At 38.1% G+C, this 19,713-nt stretch overlaps 1 protein-coding gene across 14 annotated transcripts in view; it reads left to right on the forward strand.

Annotated features, from left to right (window-relative positions):
• The window catches only part of KIAA0825 (KIAA0825 ortholog), a 426,905-nt gene that overhangs the window by 131,541 nt on the left and 275,651 nt on the right, over positions 1 to 19,713 (forward strand). For all 14 annotated transcript variants that reach the window (XR_009461085.1, XR_009461086.1, XR_002089181.2 and 11 more), the window contains 5 exons: positions 8,135 to 8,229; positions 10,879 to 11,106; positions 12,452 to 12,717; positions 14,409 to 14,559; positions 18,397 to 18,587. Coding sequence is in view for 11 of the 14 variants with exons in the window: in XM_019483483.2 (XP_019339028.2) it covers positions 8,135 to 8,229; positions 10,879 to 11,106; positions 12,452 to 12,717; positions 14,409 to 14,559; positions 18,397 to 18,587 (931 nt within the window). In the remaining 3 variants the exon portion in view is untranslated. The remainder of the gene's footprint in view (positions 1 to 8,134; positions 8,230 to 10,878; positions 11,107 to 12,451; positions 12,718 to 14,408; positions 14,560 to 18,396; positions 18,588 to 19,713) is intronic.

Genomic DNA, 19,713 nt, shown 5'->3' on the forward strand with positions numbered 1-19,713 from the left:
AAGGGCTGGCTGGGACACAAGGGTGCTAAAGTGCAGGGCTAGGCAACAGGCAGCCCCCACACTTTAGCACCGTCATGCCCCAGCCAGCCCCTGTCACCATCTACACATGCATTTTAGTGCAGGTACATACTCCACCATAAGATAGTACTGTGTCTGATAGTACAGTACTCTGATAGTACTATCTTATGGGAGACTTAATTAATTTATTGCACCTTAATTCCTGCACACGTGTAGATGGTGATGCGTTACTGTGGAGCTAATTAGTTCAACTACAGTAAAGCACTCATGTAGATGCACCCACTGAGTCATATATGAGATGCCTTAACTGTGGCCTGCAGCTATGCTCCACTTAAGATTTAATGTATAGAAATGATTTCTCTTAATAGGAAAACATGTTTTTTCCAATCAGAAATTTATCCACATATTATATGTAACAAAATAAATGAATGTGAAACTTTTGTAATGTTAATATTTCTGAGCATGCTCTGTGAAGGCTGCAATTCTTGTATTAAATGGGAAAAGCATTGAACTTTGAACATCAATTTTAGGTAAATTTAATATTTAGTTTAACATATTTTCATGGAAATGTGCCTTGTTTTAACTAAGAACCTGATTGTGCAAATGCAGTTGTGCACAGTGCTTACTAGTATGAGTTGTTCCATCGACTTAAGTGGGGCTACTCACTGTAATGTACACTCTTCCAGAAATAAATGTTTGTTTATTTTATGGATTATGTCATTATTTCAAATGAAGAAAACATGCAACCATGAAAGCTGAGTACTGGGAGGATGATAGCCTGACAGCTAAGAAATGGTGTACATATATTTTACCCAGCTTTTTTACCCAGTGCAATTAAATGAAGACACCAGAGAACAGGTAGTCTCAAGAGCTTTGATTATATTGCAGGAAAATATTTCATTAGAAATGAGGCCAGACTGCATAGGGGGAGAGGACTGGCAGAGTCAAGTACTGCTATCTCTGTAGCCCAGCTGCAGGCTCGAAAGAAAGCTGTTCTGGGAGTTTGATCTAAGAATACAAAGATGAAGAGATAGCTGAAGTTGAAAGAGTTCAGAGGCATATGTTTTGTTAATGGAGTGTGGATTGTGCATTTCTTCTCTGAAATTTGTGGATGTCATGTCATTCAAATAAAGAAATAAAAGTTATTTTTGTTAAAATAACATGAAATAAATCTGAGACTGGTCTGAACACACCCAATAGAGATATATCATGGTAGACCCTTATGACCCTTCAGAGATGTTAATGAAATTTTGCATGGAAGATAAAGGTTTGTCAGACCATATTTGTTAGGAGCCTCGTTAACTGAATTAATCACAGGTGCTGTTTTTATTTCTGTTTTTTTTAATAGATGTGTAATTAAACGAAAACACTCCAAAAATAGTAAACACCATGTGCAATGTAATTTGCACAGAAATGTGTAGCTATTTAGAGTAATATATACCTTGATAGAGGGAATATTAAGAAAGAAATGCTGTTTTCCATGAAGCACATGATCTTGTGAACAATTAGGCATAAGATTAATTTAATGCATAAGTGTGTAAGATTGTTTTGAGCTTTCTTTGTTTTGAATTATACTGCTGTTTTGCATTCATTCTACTCTGCATGCAGTGTCAGATTGTGTCCTAAGTTGGGGCTATACTTTCCAGATCTGATCTGAAGAATATAATTAAATCAGCTGCTAAGGCAGTATTCTGGGTTGTGGGAGGTTCGACAGGAAGTTCCAAAGGGAGTACAGAATTATACCCCTTAACAAGTAGGATGATAAATCTATTACAGTTTAGGGTATTATGACTGGCAAACCCTTCTTCATTTTCAGACTTGCTATTCTTGGGGAGGAGATCTCAATTTATTCAGAAAACCTTGCTGGAATACATCCAGTTTTTAGGTGGAATTGTGGACTGCAGGCATAGTTAGAGAAATAAGAAAAAAATGCTTGATAAAATTATTTACCGGTCATATTTATTAGAAATCTGAGCTGTAATGGCAAGATAAAAGATGTTTTGATAGGGGAAATGAGAAGTATATTCCCAGTTGTTTCAGCTTTTCTGTCAAGAACCAGAAGAGAATGCATTTTTTTTTGTTAGCATCCTATATTTTCCTGATAATCATGATTATTTGCTCACTGATAAAGCCTGTTTCTGGATCAGAATAAATTGATTAATCACATTTGACTAGTGTCTTTGATTGTACTGGCAGATGTGGTGTACCTGATTGTGGTGTAGGTGCTAACAAAAATAAGAGCCTTCTTATATATTTATTTAGAAGTATTGGCTTATTAGAGGACTTATAGTGCAATACAGAAATGACTGTGGTATAGTGTTGACATACTGAGCTAGCTCAGGTATTGGTAGTAGTCTAGCAGCACAGAACTCAGCATGTGCTGAAAAAACTTGCTGAGAACCAGGGTAGGGTAGCTCACACTGAGTTCTGCGGTGCTGCGGTTAGACTACCACTGTGAAGGCAGTGTAGGCATCAGAAGCATAGCAGGGTAGAGCTCTGCGCCTGGGGCAGCCATGACACATGGGTCAGCTGCAACTGCATTAGCAGCTGCCTTTGTACCCCCTCACAAAGGTAGCCCTGGGGCTCCTGCCCCAATTGCTCCCCCTGCAGTTGCATTACAGGTAAGCATACCCTAAGGGTTAACTCAGTTTACCCTAGTACTGTGAATAAGTTAAGAGGAACTATCAATACATAATAAATAAGCTTTGTTTCCCAATGATATGGTGTTTTCCCAGACATCAAATAGAATAAGGTCCTGCCCTTGTTTCATTTTCTTCTTGGCTATTTTGAGTATTTATTACAGGTCCTTATTAGACTTCTGTTTAAGTCATGCCAAAAAATGACAGAAAATGTGGCTGTTTACAATGACAAGTTTAGCTGTTCTTTGTTCAGCGTTAACATGTGGAGACTTGAGGCTTGATATATAGAACATTTGTAAAGTTCCATCAGAAACAAAGTACTTCTTTGGACAGTTCTTCATTTTTTTTGCCAAAGCTGATATTTGAATTGTGTCTAAACCAGGAGGATTCTTGGCCCTCATTTTTCCCTAGACCCAGCGATGACAAAGAGCAATGGCTGCATAAATTGGATGTAAGAGGAACACTTAGGGTTTATCACAGAAGAATCAAAGATTTCATATCTTCTGACAGATTGTTTGTACTCTTAGGGGGTCTTAAGAGGGGTCAAATGGCTTCTAAGAGTTCCTTAGCTAGATGGTTAAGGGATTGTATTAGGGAGGCGTATGTAGTTAAGGGTAAAGAGGCTCCCAGGGTTTGTAAAGCTCATTACACTAGGACTATAGCTGCTTCTTGGGCGGAGAGGTCGAAGGCTTCCACATTGGAAATTTGCAAGGTGGCCACCTGGGCTTCTCTTCATACTTTTTCATAGCATTATTGCTTGGATGTAGTCTCTTCAGCAGATTCTGCTTTTGGTAGGAGGTTGCTTGTGAACCAAAAAAAGAACAGTGAAGAAAAGAAAGACATGCAGTTCACACTTCTAGCTGCCAACAAGACAGTTTCTTTGCAGCATGCACAATGGAATCCTGTGAAGACCAATTTAGGCAGTTGAAAATAGATGTTACAGGGAAGTACTGCTTACCACTGTTTTCTGAGTAACTCCCATGGCAGGTAATAGCACCAGAGGACACACTGAACCAAAGTAACACTCCAGGGAGGTGGATGTAGCAGTTGCTCTGAGGTGATCTGGACAGTTCTGTGAATTGATTTTGAGAGTTCTGCATCTGGAATCCTCTGGATTCAGCCCCCAGACTGTTTCATGTAGATCAGGGGTGTCAAAATCCCTTGGCTCCTGAGGCTTGATCCAGACCCTGGGGCTCCTTGTGGGCCACATCCAGAACCCACCTTTGGTGGTGGGTTGATTGTCAGCAGCCCTAACCACTGTGGGTTCCTGAGCCATATGGACTAACATGCCTGTAATTTGCCCTCTGCCACTGACGCACATCCCCACCTGGGCTCCATATGCTGGAATATAGTGGTGGGGCCCTGCCACCAAATTCTTGGCCCCTTCAGGAGCCCCATGGGCCATATCTTTTACACCCCTAATGTAGGTGAACAAAAATGATTTATGCATTGCATTCTGTATTACACCTTATTTTCATATTCTGTCAATTCTCAGTAACTTTATTTTTTTTTTACTATTCTGTACATGTCAAGTTATACACTTAAATTCAAAGTATACCTGGATTACCCAAACATAAATAAAAGTTAACAGAAAAATTAGTATAACAACTTTTTAAAAAACTGAAAATGCAATATTGTATTATTTTATTTTAGACCTGAAATAATTCATTTCTGAAAGAACAAATAGATCTGAGAAATTTCCTCCCAAAAATATATTTGAGGAAACTTGAGTCTCTGCAAATGAAATCTAAATGTGCTTTGTCCTTCAAACCTTGGCGTGTCACCAAAGCAAGATGACAACTCTTTTCCTATCAAGAAAAGAAGCAAGATTTCTCCTAACAAAGCTGGAACATATATTCCCAGTTTCCCAGTCATTCTTCCTGAAACAGTAGCAGTATGGTTTTGGAAAAGGGAAGAGTTTCATCATGTCTGTCCAGTGGGGGAAGTGAGGGTATAGGTATAATTAACCCTGTATTTGCTGCTCTTTCACTATACCTGCTGTGCTCCTCTCATCTATTTACATTCACTTGAATTCCCTGGAATTTTTCAGACATACCTAGTACATTCAACATCACAGGAGTAATGTTCTATTTGAAGAAACCTGGAACATTCAGCAGTAGTCAAGGGTTAAGCAGGAAACCCTTATTTAGAATGAAGAATAGACTGCCAAATTGCATTCTCTTTCCATCTTTAAGATGTGCTTTCTCTCTTTCCCCTGGCTTTTCAGAAGCCTCTTGTTGAGACTTTTAAAAATCAAAAACATCTAACACACTTTCATCTTTCTCTCACCTTTTTTCCATTCCAGTGAGAAAGGTGAACTTTGGACAGATCAGATAATGAGTGCCAAGAAAAGCTTTTTCCAGTGGAGCTCTTTGAAACCACCCTGGGCAAAGTTGTCAAGCCCTTAGGTTTACAAGTATTGCCTCAGGGGACCAGAAGGATTTGCAAAGGTCTTCCCTTCACAGCTTAAGAAGAAGAGTTCTTTTACTTTACATCCATTTCTAGAAAGCATAATGAAAGGGAGAACGGGATCAAATTTACAAGGTGCATAGCCTTAATAGACAGCCTTTGAAGTTATACACATACCAGCAAAACAAGTTAGATTTTTCGCTTTGGTTCCCATAGGTAGATGCAGCAGTAGCTTCCTTAGAAAATTTTATTTTGTGGAATTTAAAAATAGGATTTACTCTCAGAAGAAAGATTATTCATTTCACATTTACCATGTGCGTGTTGCGAGAACTTTCTCACTATGGTACAAAAATTAAAGATTCTGTTGTAGATGACAAAATCTATGAGGACTTCAATCTATTGCTAATCAAATATTTCAGACTCTTCTACTTCTTAATGATTGTCTGCTGACATTCCTTATTTTCTTCAAGGTCTGTTGTCTCTAGTATGCTCACAACAAAGATATTGTGAAAACAGATGTACAATCCAACTGGCTTGTAGCTTGGGTGGTATTAGATTTTAACTTATGAACAATTTTTGAAGGTACAACTCTGACCTGTATTACACAGTTGTCCATCAAGGTGATCATAATGGTCCTTAGAAAAAACCAAATGAGATGATGGAAATTGAATAAAAATGTAGGTAATACACTAAAAAACTTTAAAAGGAAAAAAGAAAGAAAAAATGACAGTCCAGTAAGCCCAAGCATTATCTTTGGGAAAACAATGGGACAAATACAGAGCGAAAAATAGTACTAAACAAAGAAGAAAATATGTCTGATAACTTTCATGGCTTTATAACAGAATTACAGCAGACTGGCTGCAGAAAAACTCTGGATTTAATTAAAATATGTAATACTATTTTCTTGAATCCTTGCTTTCAACAATAATTCAAATTGGATTTTTTTTCTGTTACTTTCCCAAGAGACAGTAGACAGATCATTACAATAAATTGATAAATATCAAGCTTGGGGAGAGTCTCTACTGGCATATGGCACTAAATAGTCTATATTAGGTCTAGTCTTCTGTAATAATTAGAAAAGGGAAAACAAAGAAATTGGCTGGTACTAGGAAGAGAAGACCAGTTTGGGCCTGCTGCTTCTAAAGAGGATGCTGACACCACACTTAAATCTAGTGTTGGATGAGGAAACCCAAAAAAGACTTAAGGCTGATAGCTGCACATAGCTTACACATGAGACTTTTTTCAGTGAGATATGGCAACAATTTTTTATTTTATATGCCAAGCCTTAAATTATAGGCTAGTGGTCCTCTCTGTACAGCACTGGCATGACTAAACTTAAGATCTTTAATTAGTATAAATTCCCAAAGCTGTATTCAGCTGTGGCAGTGACAGTTTGTATCAGCTGAAGATCTTCTCCAAAATACTGCATTCACTTGTGGTTTGTTCATTGCAAATATTAAACTGAAGAGAATTCTGAGATGACAATATAAATGACTTAGCAAGCCAGACGATTTGACTTTTTGAGAAGAGATCAAGAGTAAATTATAGAGAGCATATCTGAGCTGTGACAGTATGAAGATGTTAGTGTACAGATATTTAAAGTATGTAAACACTTAGGGCCTGATGACTTCCTAACATAAAAAGAAGGAGAATAACTCGAAATAATGAGATTAAATTGAGAGAAAATGTAGAGCGGATATCCAAAAAATGCCCTGATAGTATTCACTATCTGCCTGGAATAATTTCCCAAGAGATGTACTAGAAACTCCATCTCCTAGTGCCTTTAAAAATATACTCAGTGAAACATTAGTAAATGTACAGTAGAGAACAATCCTGCCCTGGCAATGAAAAGAACTAGATGATCTAATTAGTCTTGTCCATCTTTATATTCTGCCATTTTTTATTTCTTGGATTATGCTTCTTTTCTTGCAACTAGTTTTGAAAGGACAACTTAAAATATGAAACTTTCATATGATAAAATCCACTTTAGACAAATTAGTTCCTATGGATATTCAAGAAAATTGAATGCCTTGTCAAACAGGAAAGATTTTCCCAAGCTTTGACCCTACAACTTACTAATGCCTTCAAGCAGCAGCAGATCTTTTGAGTTTATGCTTCTAATGATACTCTTCAGCTGAAAATACCTTATTATCTAGCATTTTTTTTGTTTTTGCATGTTTCAAATAAATTAAATATAGCTTGCATTCAATACTGAAGTAGTTATGCATTAAGGGGATGAAATGGTATTTAAAATATCAGCTGGTTTGCTTTTATTTTCTTTTATTTGTTGAACATTGATTGTTCATTTAGTATTAGAGTATGGAGGAGACATGACCTCTGTCCTGAAATGAAATATTTTGATCTAAGATCCCAACACCTTGAATATGTATACACATGAATAACTTCATGATACAGTTCATGTGAGTGTTTGAGGATTTGGGCCCTAAATATATGACCTTTATATTAATTATGTGTTTGTTCCTGATGAAATCAATGGTGATATTCCCATAGACTTCAATAAAGCATGATTGAACCATATGTTGCACTTTACTAATGAGTTATTAATGCCAGAGAAGTCTGACTGTTTCAATGGTTTGGGTCATTATGTTGTATGTAATAATTGAACTAATTAGGTGTAATTTTATTCTTATAGTGTCAGCATTTAAAATAACCAAAAAGTTTAAAATATATAGTGCCTTACAATTTATTTAAATTATTGGGCAAAGAACAGAAATTAATTTTTACACAGCTGCTCTGAAGTTATCTATTCTCTCTAGAAACAAGTGACTACACAATCAATATAAAAATGAATTAATAACAAAAAGAGCTATAATTTACACATTATATACACACATGTATAAAATATGAATACAATGGGATGTGAATTTCATCTTATATAAAAAGGACTATGTATAACCTGAATTTGACTTTTGCATAACATTAATATTCCACTACATCTTGTTGATTTCTTTTTTATAATGCATTTCGATATATCAGAAGGTGTTGTAGGCTGCAGACTTTTCTACAGAATTAATCTTAACTTTGATCCCCTTTATCATACTGTGCAGGAGTTCTGAAGAAAGCTAGTGGGGAGCTTTTAATAGGGGAAGCTAGAGCAAATGAAACCAGTGTGCTTCCTGAACAGTTACTTCAGGTGAAAGAGGTGAGTATGAAAAGAATCTTGTACTTTGTAGGGGTTTGGTTTTTTTTGGTCTGTGTCATCAGTATAAGGTCAGTCAGCATGTTCATTATAACCACCTATCTTCAGAGTTTAATAATTTGGTTATTACAATTAATTTTAGAAAAAAATAGTCTCCTTTCAGGTGGAATAAAATCCTATGCATGTGAAGTGGAGAACGTGGATGTATGTCAAAAACGTTAAAGTATAACAAAGCCAAAATCAGAAGTTTAAAATACCTCACTAATAGAGAGGAAGGCAAAAACTTGCAAGTCCCTTTTCAATATTTCATATGTTTTCAAATGCAGCATAATTTTACAAAATATACAGAAATCATAGCATCTGATCGTATAGATGGTTACTACTGGGGTTTGTTCTTAAAATCAAGACAGTTTCTTTGATATCAGTGAGCAACTAAATCTTATTGAAGGATTTTGTCCTCTATTTACCAACTAAAAATATGTTATTGTGACAGGGGGCATGCTCAGGGCTGGGTCTCATGCTGGCCCACCCACCTGTCTCTATGGAGCAGTCCGTCCAGTCTTTCCTGTCACGACTTTGCTGTTCCCATAAACTGGTGGTATAGTGTGGAAGACTGCCCATTTCCTGCCCCAATACCAGGGTGTGCTAGCCGCGGCTCCAAACCTGCCCTACACTGCAGCCCACGCCTTGCAGATGGCATCCACATGATGTAATCATAACCTACACCATGACTGGTGCTCCAGCGTCTCACAGAGACTCTCACTCCCTCCCTGGAGCAGCAGGTCATTGTGCTTAACCTTTAGGTCTTTCTTTCAACCCACCCTCATCCTCCTTGCATTGGAGGACTTACCAGGGTCAGGACTCACCCTTAACTCTCTGGCTGAGCCCCTTATTTGGCCTCTGGCACAAATACGGCCTCCGGTGTCTGAAGACATACCTTGGCCTACTCCCCATTCCTGCTGTTCCTACTGTACCTGCTCTAGGGCCTCTATACCACACCCCACCATGGGGGCTTCTCATCTTCCTTGCACTCAACTACATCCTTACATTCAACTACTCATGAGACTGGTCCTTGCGCTGCCCTTCAGCCCTACTCCCAGTTGAGCCCTACTCAGGCCCCCTCACGCACAGTCCTTCAGGTCTATTCCCCTTCAGCCGTACTGTGTGTGGGGCCACACAACTCTGCCCTCTTCCCTAGGGCCTCACTATACCACCCTCTCTCAGGGTCTCGGGGTCATCCACCCCCGTAGGCTCAGCTGGCACTCTGCTTACTGTGCCTGACCCACCACACTCACTCCCCGGGCTCTTGCACCTGCCTCATAGGCTCAGGTGGCCACAGCCAAGCCTGGCCCCACTGCTGCTCCCCAAAGCTGACCTGAAGATGGAGGCTGGGGTTAAGGCACCCCTCCTTGCCTTTCACTGAGGAGGTAACTAGCCTGGCATTTCTTGGGGGCTCCCATGCCACTAGGAGCCCCATCAGGCCACCGTTCCCCAGCAGGGTGCAGTTTTAGGTCATGCCCAGGATCAAGAGCCTCCTGCTCCTACCTGCTAGATGTCCTGTGCAGCTCAGCCAGGCAATGTTTATATGCCTAGTGCTCAAAATGGCTGCCCTCATCAGACACCTGGCTGCTGCCTGTTTTCCACCCTTAAAGTGGCAGGCACCCAAACGTGCACTGCCACAGTCATATTTGAGCTTCTGAAACCTGATGTGATCTAAATATATGCCAGGTCCATTATTTTCCAGCAGTGACATTTAATAAGCCAATTTTATGATTCAAATAGCCCTAAATAACCCCCTTTTTTCTCTTCTATCATTCCCTATATAACAGCTTAGATTAAGTTCTTTGCTCCTGAAACATCCCTTTTACAATGAAGGAATTCTCAGTTGGCCGTTTTTGGCTTTGTCTGCTTTATGCTAACTGGGCAGTACAAAGTAAGATTGAATGAAAATCAGGATATGGTCCATGTTGTACTTGCATCTACAGTTGGCATGAGTCAGATCCACCTTAGAGTTCTCTCATTCTTTTGTGAAGTTTGACAGCTCATTCAACATGGACCAGTTGAAACCTTTGTAAAATCGAGTGCTAAAGAAATTAAATGTAGTTTAGATATGTTAAAACAGTTTCTTTTAACCGTTTGTTTACCCCTTAGGTTATTTGTTGCCGGTTTAGGATTTTAGGTGTTCAGAGTAAGAGAGAATAGTATATGATGTTTTATGTTAAAAACACTTCTTAAAGTATAGTGGCTATAAAATATAATTTACTTTCTTAAATATAGTAATTTTAAAGATTTCTTTTACGTGCAGTCTCCTGCTTATAGAAAGATGTTTTAAGAGTTGAAATATATATTTTATAAATAAACTTAGAATACTTTTATTAAATCCAGTGACAATTCAAATGAAACATCACTATGCTTATAAACATGTGTTAAGTATATCTGTCTCTGAATATATATTTATATAATATATATATAAAAATAAATAAATAAAATTAAGGAGTTATAGTTTCTGTGTTATGTGAATACTCTTGCTACGTGTGACAAAATTTCTTCTCTAGACAACTTGTATATTGGTATTCTTATAATTTTAGGACCATAACAATAGTAACACTCATTGTTGCATTTGGATTGATGTTATAAAAATGTATATTTCAGCCTATTTCCTTGGAGTTCAGCTGGAGAAATGCATTTAAAAACCTGTCTTCTTCTATGGGTCACTGTATATCAATAGCAATTGAAGATTTTTTAACTAAAATTCTTCAGCATGAGCAGAAAGAACAGTCTTCAGCTGCAAGCTATTCAATGAGTCTTGTAAACACCCAGCAAATGAAGGAGTCCTGGGGAGCAGTTCACCAGGAGGAGCGACCAAAACGAATTGTAAAGGCAGGTATCAAAAGATCTGAAGTTTGAGGGGAGACAGAATGCCAAGGTTGTTTGCCATCTAAGCTTTGAAGTACTTACAGTACCATTAATATTCCACATCTCATATAAATGGAATTAAGAATGTGAGAGGCATTACAATACACTCTTGAGCTTTGCTTTATACATTCACCCATAGTCTGTATTAAACAGAATGAACTTTTTAACTTTGCCAGTATTATTTTTTTTCATCAAAGGATTATAAGCCATTCTGATTACTATCTGCTGTATTACCTCCCAGTCTGATGATAAAATGGTTGAAAACTTTGAAGAATTACTATAAAAAGGGTTTCCTGTATTTATTTCCTTAGGCATACCATTTAATTAATCATCATAACAAATATTACTGCCAAATTGGAGTTCTTTGATTTGTCCAAAAGGTCAGATATGTTGATTAATTAAATGGTTTGTCAAACGGAATAATATCTTAAAGGTTTTTAAAGTAGGATTTTTTTGCAAGTGTTTTAGTCAATTTGGGATGGAGTACAGTTGATAGTAAGCAGAACTGTTAGATGTTTAAAAAAAAATACAGGCTTTCAGTAAGATATCCAAACTGAAAACTATGCGCACACGCACGCACACACACACACACGTGTATATATATTTATAATGTAAATACATTGATATTTATTTATGTTTGTATACATACACACATTTCTTTGGCAATGACAATTTCATTTTTTATATTACTGACAAGTAATGTTAATAAATGTATTTTGAAAAAGGTAAAATAATTTGGAAAATTATCCCTGGTCACAAGGAATTAATTTTATCTTCAGAATATTATTAAATATATATTATAAAGGTTAGGACATTAGGGGCACATCTAAATGAGATGCTGAATACACAGGACCATCGTGTGGCAAAACCATGCTGCGACACTACTGTGTAGTAGAATCAGGCTACTGCACAATAGTGTCACTTAAAAGATGTTTTCTGGTGCTATTGCACAGTAACTCCAGTTACTGTACATTTATTTAGTACTTGCTTCTACAAGTACTAAATAAATGCTCAGTAACCACTTCACAGTAGCATCTCGTGTAGACATGTCCTGTGAGGTTAGGCCCCTAAATTCCTCTCAACAGGCACTGTGGAATTAAACAGCGTAAAGGCTATAAAGTCAGGTTTGATGTATTCACATGATTATAAATAAAGGCTTTTCCTTGTAAGCCAGTGATTTTTTTTAATAAAACTGATTCATGATATTTATGTTTTATGCCAATTTCATTATTCAAGAGCTTGACCCTATATAAATCACACAGTTCTGTCACAGAACAAATAACTTGATGCCACATTTATTTCTTCCTAGTTTTGTTCTGACATCATGGAAGAACTTGACACATTGCTTCCATTGGCTCTGGCATGCAGAGATGATTCTTTTCAGGAAATTAGAGCAAACTTTGTAGAGGCCTGCTGCAAAGTAGCAACAGCTGTCCTGGCGAGGTTGGAGGAGAGAAGCAGAGAAGTTCCATCCAAGGCTCCTCTGCAAAACTTACATGCTGTACTCTCCACAGCTGTATACATCTTTCAGAATTTTATAATGTATGATATTTTAATGAGAAAGACCAGCAAAAAGTGAGTCCTTTTCAATTTAATCATTTAATTCAAATAGATATTTTGGCATTTTAATTGCATTTCAGTGATACAGAGAAGTAGCAAATATACCCAAATATTTCCCAAAAGTTAAGCCCAATTCATTTTGTTTTAAGAAAGCCCTGAATCAAAAGTGTTGATAACTTGAAATAGCTGTTATAAAAACTACTGTTTTTTTTTCAAGATTTATATTGGTAAATCAGTGCAAATTCTTACTAACCATATGCTAATACAGTAGTTGACTCCATCTTATAATAATATGAATAGAAAACTAGGATTTTTGCTTCAAATTTGTTTGCACTAATAACTTAATATTCATTACATGTTTAACACGTTTGATTATAAAATAAAAATACATGCCTGTACTCTTTCAGTACTAAGTACAGACAGTCAAAAAGCCTGAAGCAGAATCGATTCAGTCTTCTCAGGTTAGTCTAAACTGTGTTAGACTGAACTGATATGCAAGTGAACAGATAGTCTACAGACATTTGATTTTGGAAATGTAGCCACATGCCTGCAGTGGCCCAGGCTAGAAGCCCAGGGTCAAGATGGTGGTGGTAGAGCATGCCTCCCTGCTCTGCTGGAGAAGACAGCTTGGGCCAAGGCTAGCCTGCTTATCTTGTGAGGGAGATTTTTTGGGGGAAGATGCAAAGCATTCTGGCATGCTGAGGGTATTTGAGTTAACTTGAATCTGGGACAGAAGTTCAATAAACCAATTTAACTTAAATCAGTTTAGTCTGATACTACATCTATCCGGGCTTATCAACCAGTGTCGCCCATTTTGAAAGTGGTTTATATTCACTGAGCTTCTGTTATGTTACAGATTTGAACTGATTTCTGATCACTGACACTGGTTTATGGGCAACTTCTGTCCCTAACAGAGAGTTTCCATTGTTGAAGAAAGGGGCATGTTATGTCAGTGAAACACTAGCTGAACTTGTTCTAAGCCAACTTTCCCTTTACATGTGTTTCCATAGGGTACATATTAGGGAGAAAAGTGGTCTATGAAGACAGAGGTTAGCGCTATGCTCCTTTTTGACAATTCTCATCTGATGTATGGTTCATCAGGATCAAACTCAGCTGCTGAATGTTGAAGCAGCTTTGGCTACCTGAGACCAGATTGTAAATCAGCGAACTATACATGGTTTCATGATCCTTTCTCTTGCATAAGACCTTTCTTGGTGCATAAGAATATTTGCATCAAAATACTGCCTGGTCATTGTTTTTACAAAACATTTTGTAGTCACTTTTATATAGGCAATTATACTTTTATTTTATTAAAATAATGTCTAGTTCTTTGTGTTTACTCTATATACTCTATATAAGAGTTACTGCTGACAAGGGCATATGGTCATCCCAGAGAAATTGAATAACAGAGAACCTTCTGACCCTTAAAGATAGGAAAGAACACTTTTACTTCTAAACTCTGTATTGGCAGTGCAGTTTGTCTAAAAATGAAGTACACATTTGTAGAACAGCAGATGTACATTTCAAAGAGATTGCAAAACAAAGTTCAGATTCTTTTTTAAAGTGAATGTAGGCTTGGACTCCAGGAATGAGAGGAAATAAATGATTGATATCTAATAATCAAAAACATTTGTAGTACTGGGGTTTGTTACCTCCTACTGCACTGGCCTTAAATCTTTGCCTCTTTGATCATTCCCTCTGAACAGACCTCTGTTTCTAGTGCCTGTCCAACAATATCAGGAATTCATCAACGTTCTCCAGTTTCAAGTTATAAACTACTGCGTCAGAGTTTGTGCGACATGCATTTTACAGGATGCTGAGAGCCACCACTGGGATGACTACAAAGCTTTTTATGAGGTGTGAGGTTAAGTTTACTATCGTTCCTTTTTACACAAATGTGTTTTACTGCTTGCCAGCTCTCTGACTAATTAGAAACATAAGGTCAGCAATTCTTGCGCACATCACTGTTGGGATATAGTATTTTTAGAAATGTCTGTGTTGCTGTATGTACATGGCTGCTTAGGATTAATTTAAGTGATAACTTAGAAAGATTTAAGGTACTCAGTAAAATAAGATAAATGCTCCCATTCTGTTTGCTGAGTAAAATACTTTTTATTAGAATAGGTTGAAAATAACAAGTTTACTTGAAAAGAAGAAAAGGTAGCATACAGCTAACATAGGACTCAAAAAATTATAATTATTTTCTCCAGTGAAGTAAACCTGTGCTAATTGCAAGAATTTGCTTTTTTGACTTCGCTTTGAATTAAGTTTAAATAAGGTAACCAATATTCTTGTCCATAGAAACCAACCCCCTATTTTTAACCTGGATATTGTCATTTTGTCTGAGTTCTGGAATCCCAAATCTGCTGTTAAAATCTGTAGTCTAATGGTTCTAATCCAGCAAACTAGGGAGCAACTAAGTAAATTAATACTTAGCATACACTTGATTATTTTCCCCTTCCAATAAACTATGCCATTGATTATAAGCCACATACTGCTTGAAATTCCTTGAGCATGGTTACAAGGTGAAGTAATGCGTTTATAATTTTATTATAAATAAGAGTGGAATCTTCAGAAATCATAGCCCTACTTTTTCTTATTACAATTATCGTATTTAAGAACTAGGCTTCTGAGACTGATCCTAGCATTCCTCAGATGTGAATGGGGAAAAGAATGATCTCAGTATATGACACTCTCTGGCATTGTTAGGAAGAGCTAGTGTGTTACACTGTCTTCATTAGTATTGAGGATCTATTGAAGTCAGTTGGTTAAACATGCCTTTCTGTGGCTGATACCTCTACAAGTTCTGTCTATCGGAGAAGACTTATAAAGGAAGCAATTCCTGGATGTTGGTAACAAGATACAGAGCACAACACATTTTAGCCACTGATTCAGATCTGGTGTATTCTGGCTGTAATCTAAATTTACTATCATGTGGATGATGCCAGTTAACAGCAGCCCCATTTTTTTGTCTACTTCAAAAAACAAAAACAAAACATCATCATGAATGGCAAAATTTGTTAATGGTCTTGGCAAAGACAGCAGAGACCGACTAAACAGTCCTTTGGTCCTGGTCACAACTGATGCAAAGAGGAAGGGATACATAGCTTTCAAATGGTGGTTAGGAAGAATGAGCTCTTATTTTGCCTATGTCCCCAGTATGAATCCCCACCTACCATGTAGGAATAGAACTTGTAGGCTGGTGTTGTGCATGTAACAAGCAACACCCCACCAAAAAAGGGACTGTATGCAAAATAAAGCCTCTTTGCATAAGTACAGGGGCCAGAATGTGACTTGCTATGATTACATGGAGTGGTAGTTCCTATACACAGTATTTATGTATGTATATATGTAATAGTAATGCCCAAAGGCTCTGAGCTTGTATTGGTAACCCATGGCTATTTACAGTCTATGAAATAAAGTGATCCTACAATATGTATCTGAATCCAAGATGACTGAATTTAAGTCAACTTCCCAATAATTAGCTCCTATACATGGACATTTGTAAATCTATTATTGGAGGGTTGTCTTATCCCCCCACCGTAGCAGAGAAAACAGTAGCAGGGGGGAAGGTGATGCAGAAGATGGTGGGGGCTTATTTTCTGCATTATAGAAATAAAAATTGTTCCATTTTCAAATGTTTTTGCTTTTAGTTACCTAACTATATTATCTCATGTCACATTCTCCCTAGACCACTTCCATGATACAGCAGTTGGAAGTTGGATTCAGAAAATCACAGATAGTTCCATAATAATTGGAGGGTAGGGGGTTGAAAGTGGGTTATGTGGACTGAACTTCTTATGTTGCAGATTTGAACTGGTGTCTAATCACTTATACTGATTAACGTGTATAATTTCTGTCCCTAGCCTAAAGGTTCAGCAATGATTTTACAAGATACAGAGCAATATGTGTTTCTGTATCAGTATGTGTTTGACATACAAATTTAGTCCTTGCTCCATTATTTCCATAAAGCATGTTAGAGTCTATACTGTCAGGGATCTGAAACTACCAAGGTTAGTATCTCACTGATAGAGTATATTGAACACCCACTGTGCACTAAGTCAGCTCTCCAGTTTACATTAGAGAATCAAGTTTTTAGTGTAGCAGACATCTGCTACAGTTTTAGGAACTTATGTTTTCTAATAGTCAAAGAATAAAGAATTGTCTGTTCAAAGATAATATTGAGTGGCTTAAGTTATAAAGCCCAGCTGCTTGTTTCTTGATATATAAGCTAAATAAGAGCTCACATCTGTTTATATTATAGAGTCTGCAAAAATAGCAGATGTTTACCAGTAGAATAGTTTAGAAATAGCAATAAACAGGGAAACAGAGGGAGTGAAAGAGTTGCTTACCCTAAAATAACAAATAGTACAGTGATCAAGGCACTTTCTTGGGATATAGGAAATCAAAGTTTGAGTCTGTCCTCTGTATGGTTCAGCCTCTGTATTTGAGTCTTGGTCTTCCTGTAGATGCGTGGGGATGCTGCTGTGACATGCTGTAATTACCCTCAGAGAATGCTTATTAACATGCTCCAGCAGCCTCTGCATCTTGTGTATTCAACTTCAAAATGGTGGTGGGGGTACTTTAAAGCTCATTGAACAAGCTTTACTTAAAGTGCCCCACCACCATTTTGAAGTTTGCAACACTGAATACACAAGACACTGTGAGCACTTTAATTAGAGGGGTTCTTGGAGACATTCTAATTAAAGAGTCACCTCCCCCCCCACCTCTGAAGTACATGTGAAAACACCCCCATTTCCCAGATATGTGCTATGACTCATAGGTTGTTTGACTACTCTGTGTTGGTCATTTTTCAATATCCTGTTGGAGCTGGTCTACACTGTGTAAATAACTCATTAAATATTCCTTGGACGAGAGAGAGAGTGGGAGGGGAGGGTGGGGGAGGGGGAGAGGGTTGTATAGCTCAGTGGCTATGGCAGTCCCCTAGAATGTAGTAGGAAAAATGGTAGAGCAGTTCATGAGCTTTCATTTCTCACATTCCCGGTGAGTGTCAACCATCGAAATCTTGGCTATTTTGAGTGGTGTGCTTACTTTCTGTAAGCAGAAAATTGACCCTGGGCATGAGAAGCTTTTCCTGCCAAAAGGTTTTTTTGAAAGCTTTTCTTTTAGTGAATTAGCATCATCAGGTGAAAAAGTCATGTTATGGATAAATTCCGACCAACTCCATTTAGAAGTTGTTATGAGTTATAGCTGTTTTTTTCCTTTTTTTTTCCATTGCAATTATGCACAAGTAAAAGTTTATAAAAAGTTGTTAGTGATGATTATGAATCCAGGGAAATATACATGCTTAAGTAATGTTAAGGATTTGGTTTCTGTTTAAGAAGAGGCAGTCAGTATATCAAACTAATCCAGTTAAGTGATTGCAAAATATTGCATGTAGTTCTAAAGTAGAATTAAAACAATAGGTTGAGAGTAGGTTAATTAAGGATATGTTAGGTGAGATGCTTGTGGTTTGTCTGTGTGGTAGAAAACTGGTTTCCTAACTTTAGTAGAACATGTGCTTTTTTGTCAATAAAGATGTTTTACATCTTGTCAAGAATCTTTTTTTTTGGTCATCCAGTGTTTAAAACTCCTCAGCTATTTCCTCTCAGCCTGAACTAATTAGATTCACAGGAAGCAAAATGACATTTTGGAAGATGTGTTTCTATTGTTTAATATGTGTGGTTTTGCCAGGGGGAAAGATGTTCATTCTCTGTCCAGATGTGGCATTATTTTTGCTGTGCTCTTCATCATGATCTGTGGACTATTCAACCCCCGAAGTTAGCCCAGGAGATACTGACAGAAGTGCTGGAAAAATCTTTGGCTGTGCTGTCCTGTAGATATTCTCAGGCCCAACCCACTTACAAGAGAACTCCACAGATAAGGTAATGCAAGTATAATTAAAATTATATGGATAACGTGTATATTTTCATTTTATACTATTTGCTGTAACTCATCTGACTGAAATTATGTGTCTGCAAATTACATAAATAGAGTTATAAATTGATACATTTCTATGTGGACCATTTCAATTAACTGCACCTCACATATTTAAGTGTATACATGGTTCCATATCTCATGTGTTATTACTACTATGTTCATATAATTCTGTCTTTTGTAAATTTTAAGGGTTTGGCTAAAGGGTTTGATACTTGATATAGAGAAGGCTAAGCAGTGACTATACAGGCCAGAGGAAATGCAGGTAGTGATCACAGCATTTGTGCATACATGAGGAAAGGGATAAGCGATTGCTCCATGCTTTTCTGAGGGTGTGTCAACGCGAGATGCTTTACTGCATAGTAGACTAATCTACTGTACTGTAAAGCATCACTGTGTAACCATGGGCAGGAGCTACTGTGCAGTAGACTAGCCTGCTGTGTGTCTTTCTACAACCTATAAATACAGGTAGTAGATTTATTGTGCGGCAGCTACTGCACAGTAGCGCATGGTTATACACCTAACCAGGAACAGTTTGCTCCTGGACAGCAGTGGGCGGGAGAACAATCCCCTCCCCTGGGAGCTACCTACTTCTGGGGCCAGCTCCGATTGTGGACTCTGGGTGGGGACAATGCCCCCTTGCCCCTGCAGCAGACACCTCCCTGTCTCAGCTCTATGATCAGAGCTGCCTGCTGCTGAGGTAGGGGGACATTGTCCCTACCTGGGCTCCAATCTTGGAGCCTGCCCCAGCAGCAGGCAGCTACCAGGGGCAGGGCGCAATGTCCCACTCCCTGTTCTGATCTCGGAGCCCAGCCAGGGGCTAGGAGCTGCCTGCTGCAGGGTCAGTGGACATTGTCCCAGCCTGGCTCCATGATCAGACCAGGGGTTTGGGCAGCAGGCAGCTGACTGGAGCAGAGGTGCAGGGGGGTAGGCAACTGCCCCAGAGGTGAGACAGCTGCTCCCAACCCCTGAAGCCCAGGGCTGATACTGGTGCCCCCTGCCAGCCCTGGGCTGGCACCCAGGGAAGCCTAGAGCTCCCCCTGGCTGCCATATAGTAACAGAGCAGGGCAGGAG

This window comes from Alligator mississippiensis, chromosome 3 (genome assembly GCF_030867095.1).
Source record: "Alligator mississippiensis isolate rAllMis1 chromosome 3, rAllMis1, whole genome shotgun sequence".
In the NCBI taxonomy this organism is placed as follows: domain Eukaryota; kingdom Metazoa; phylum Chordata; order Crocodylia; family Alligatoridae; genus Alligator; species Alligator mississippiensis.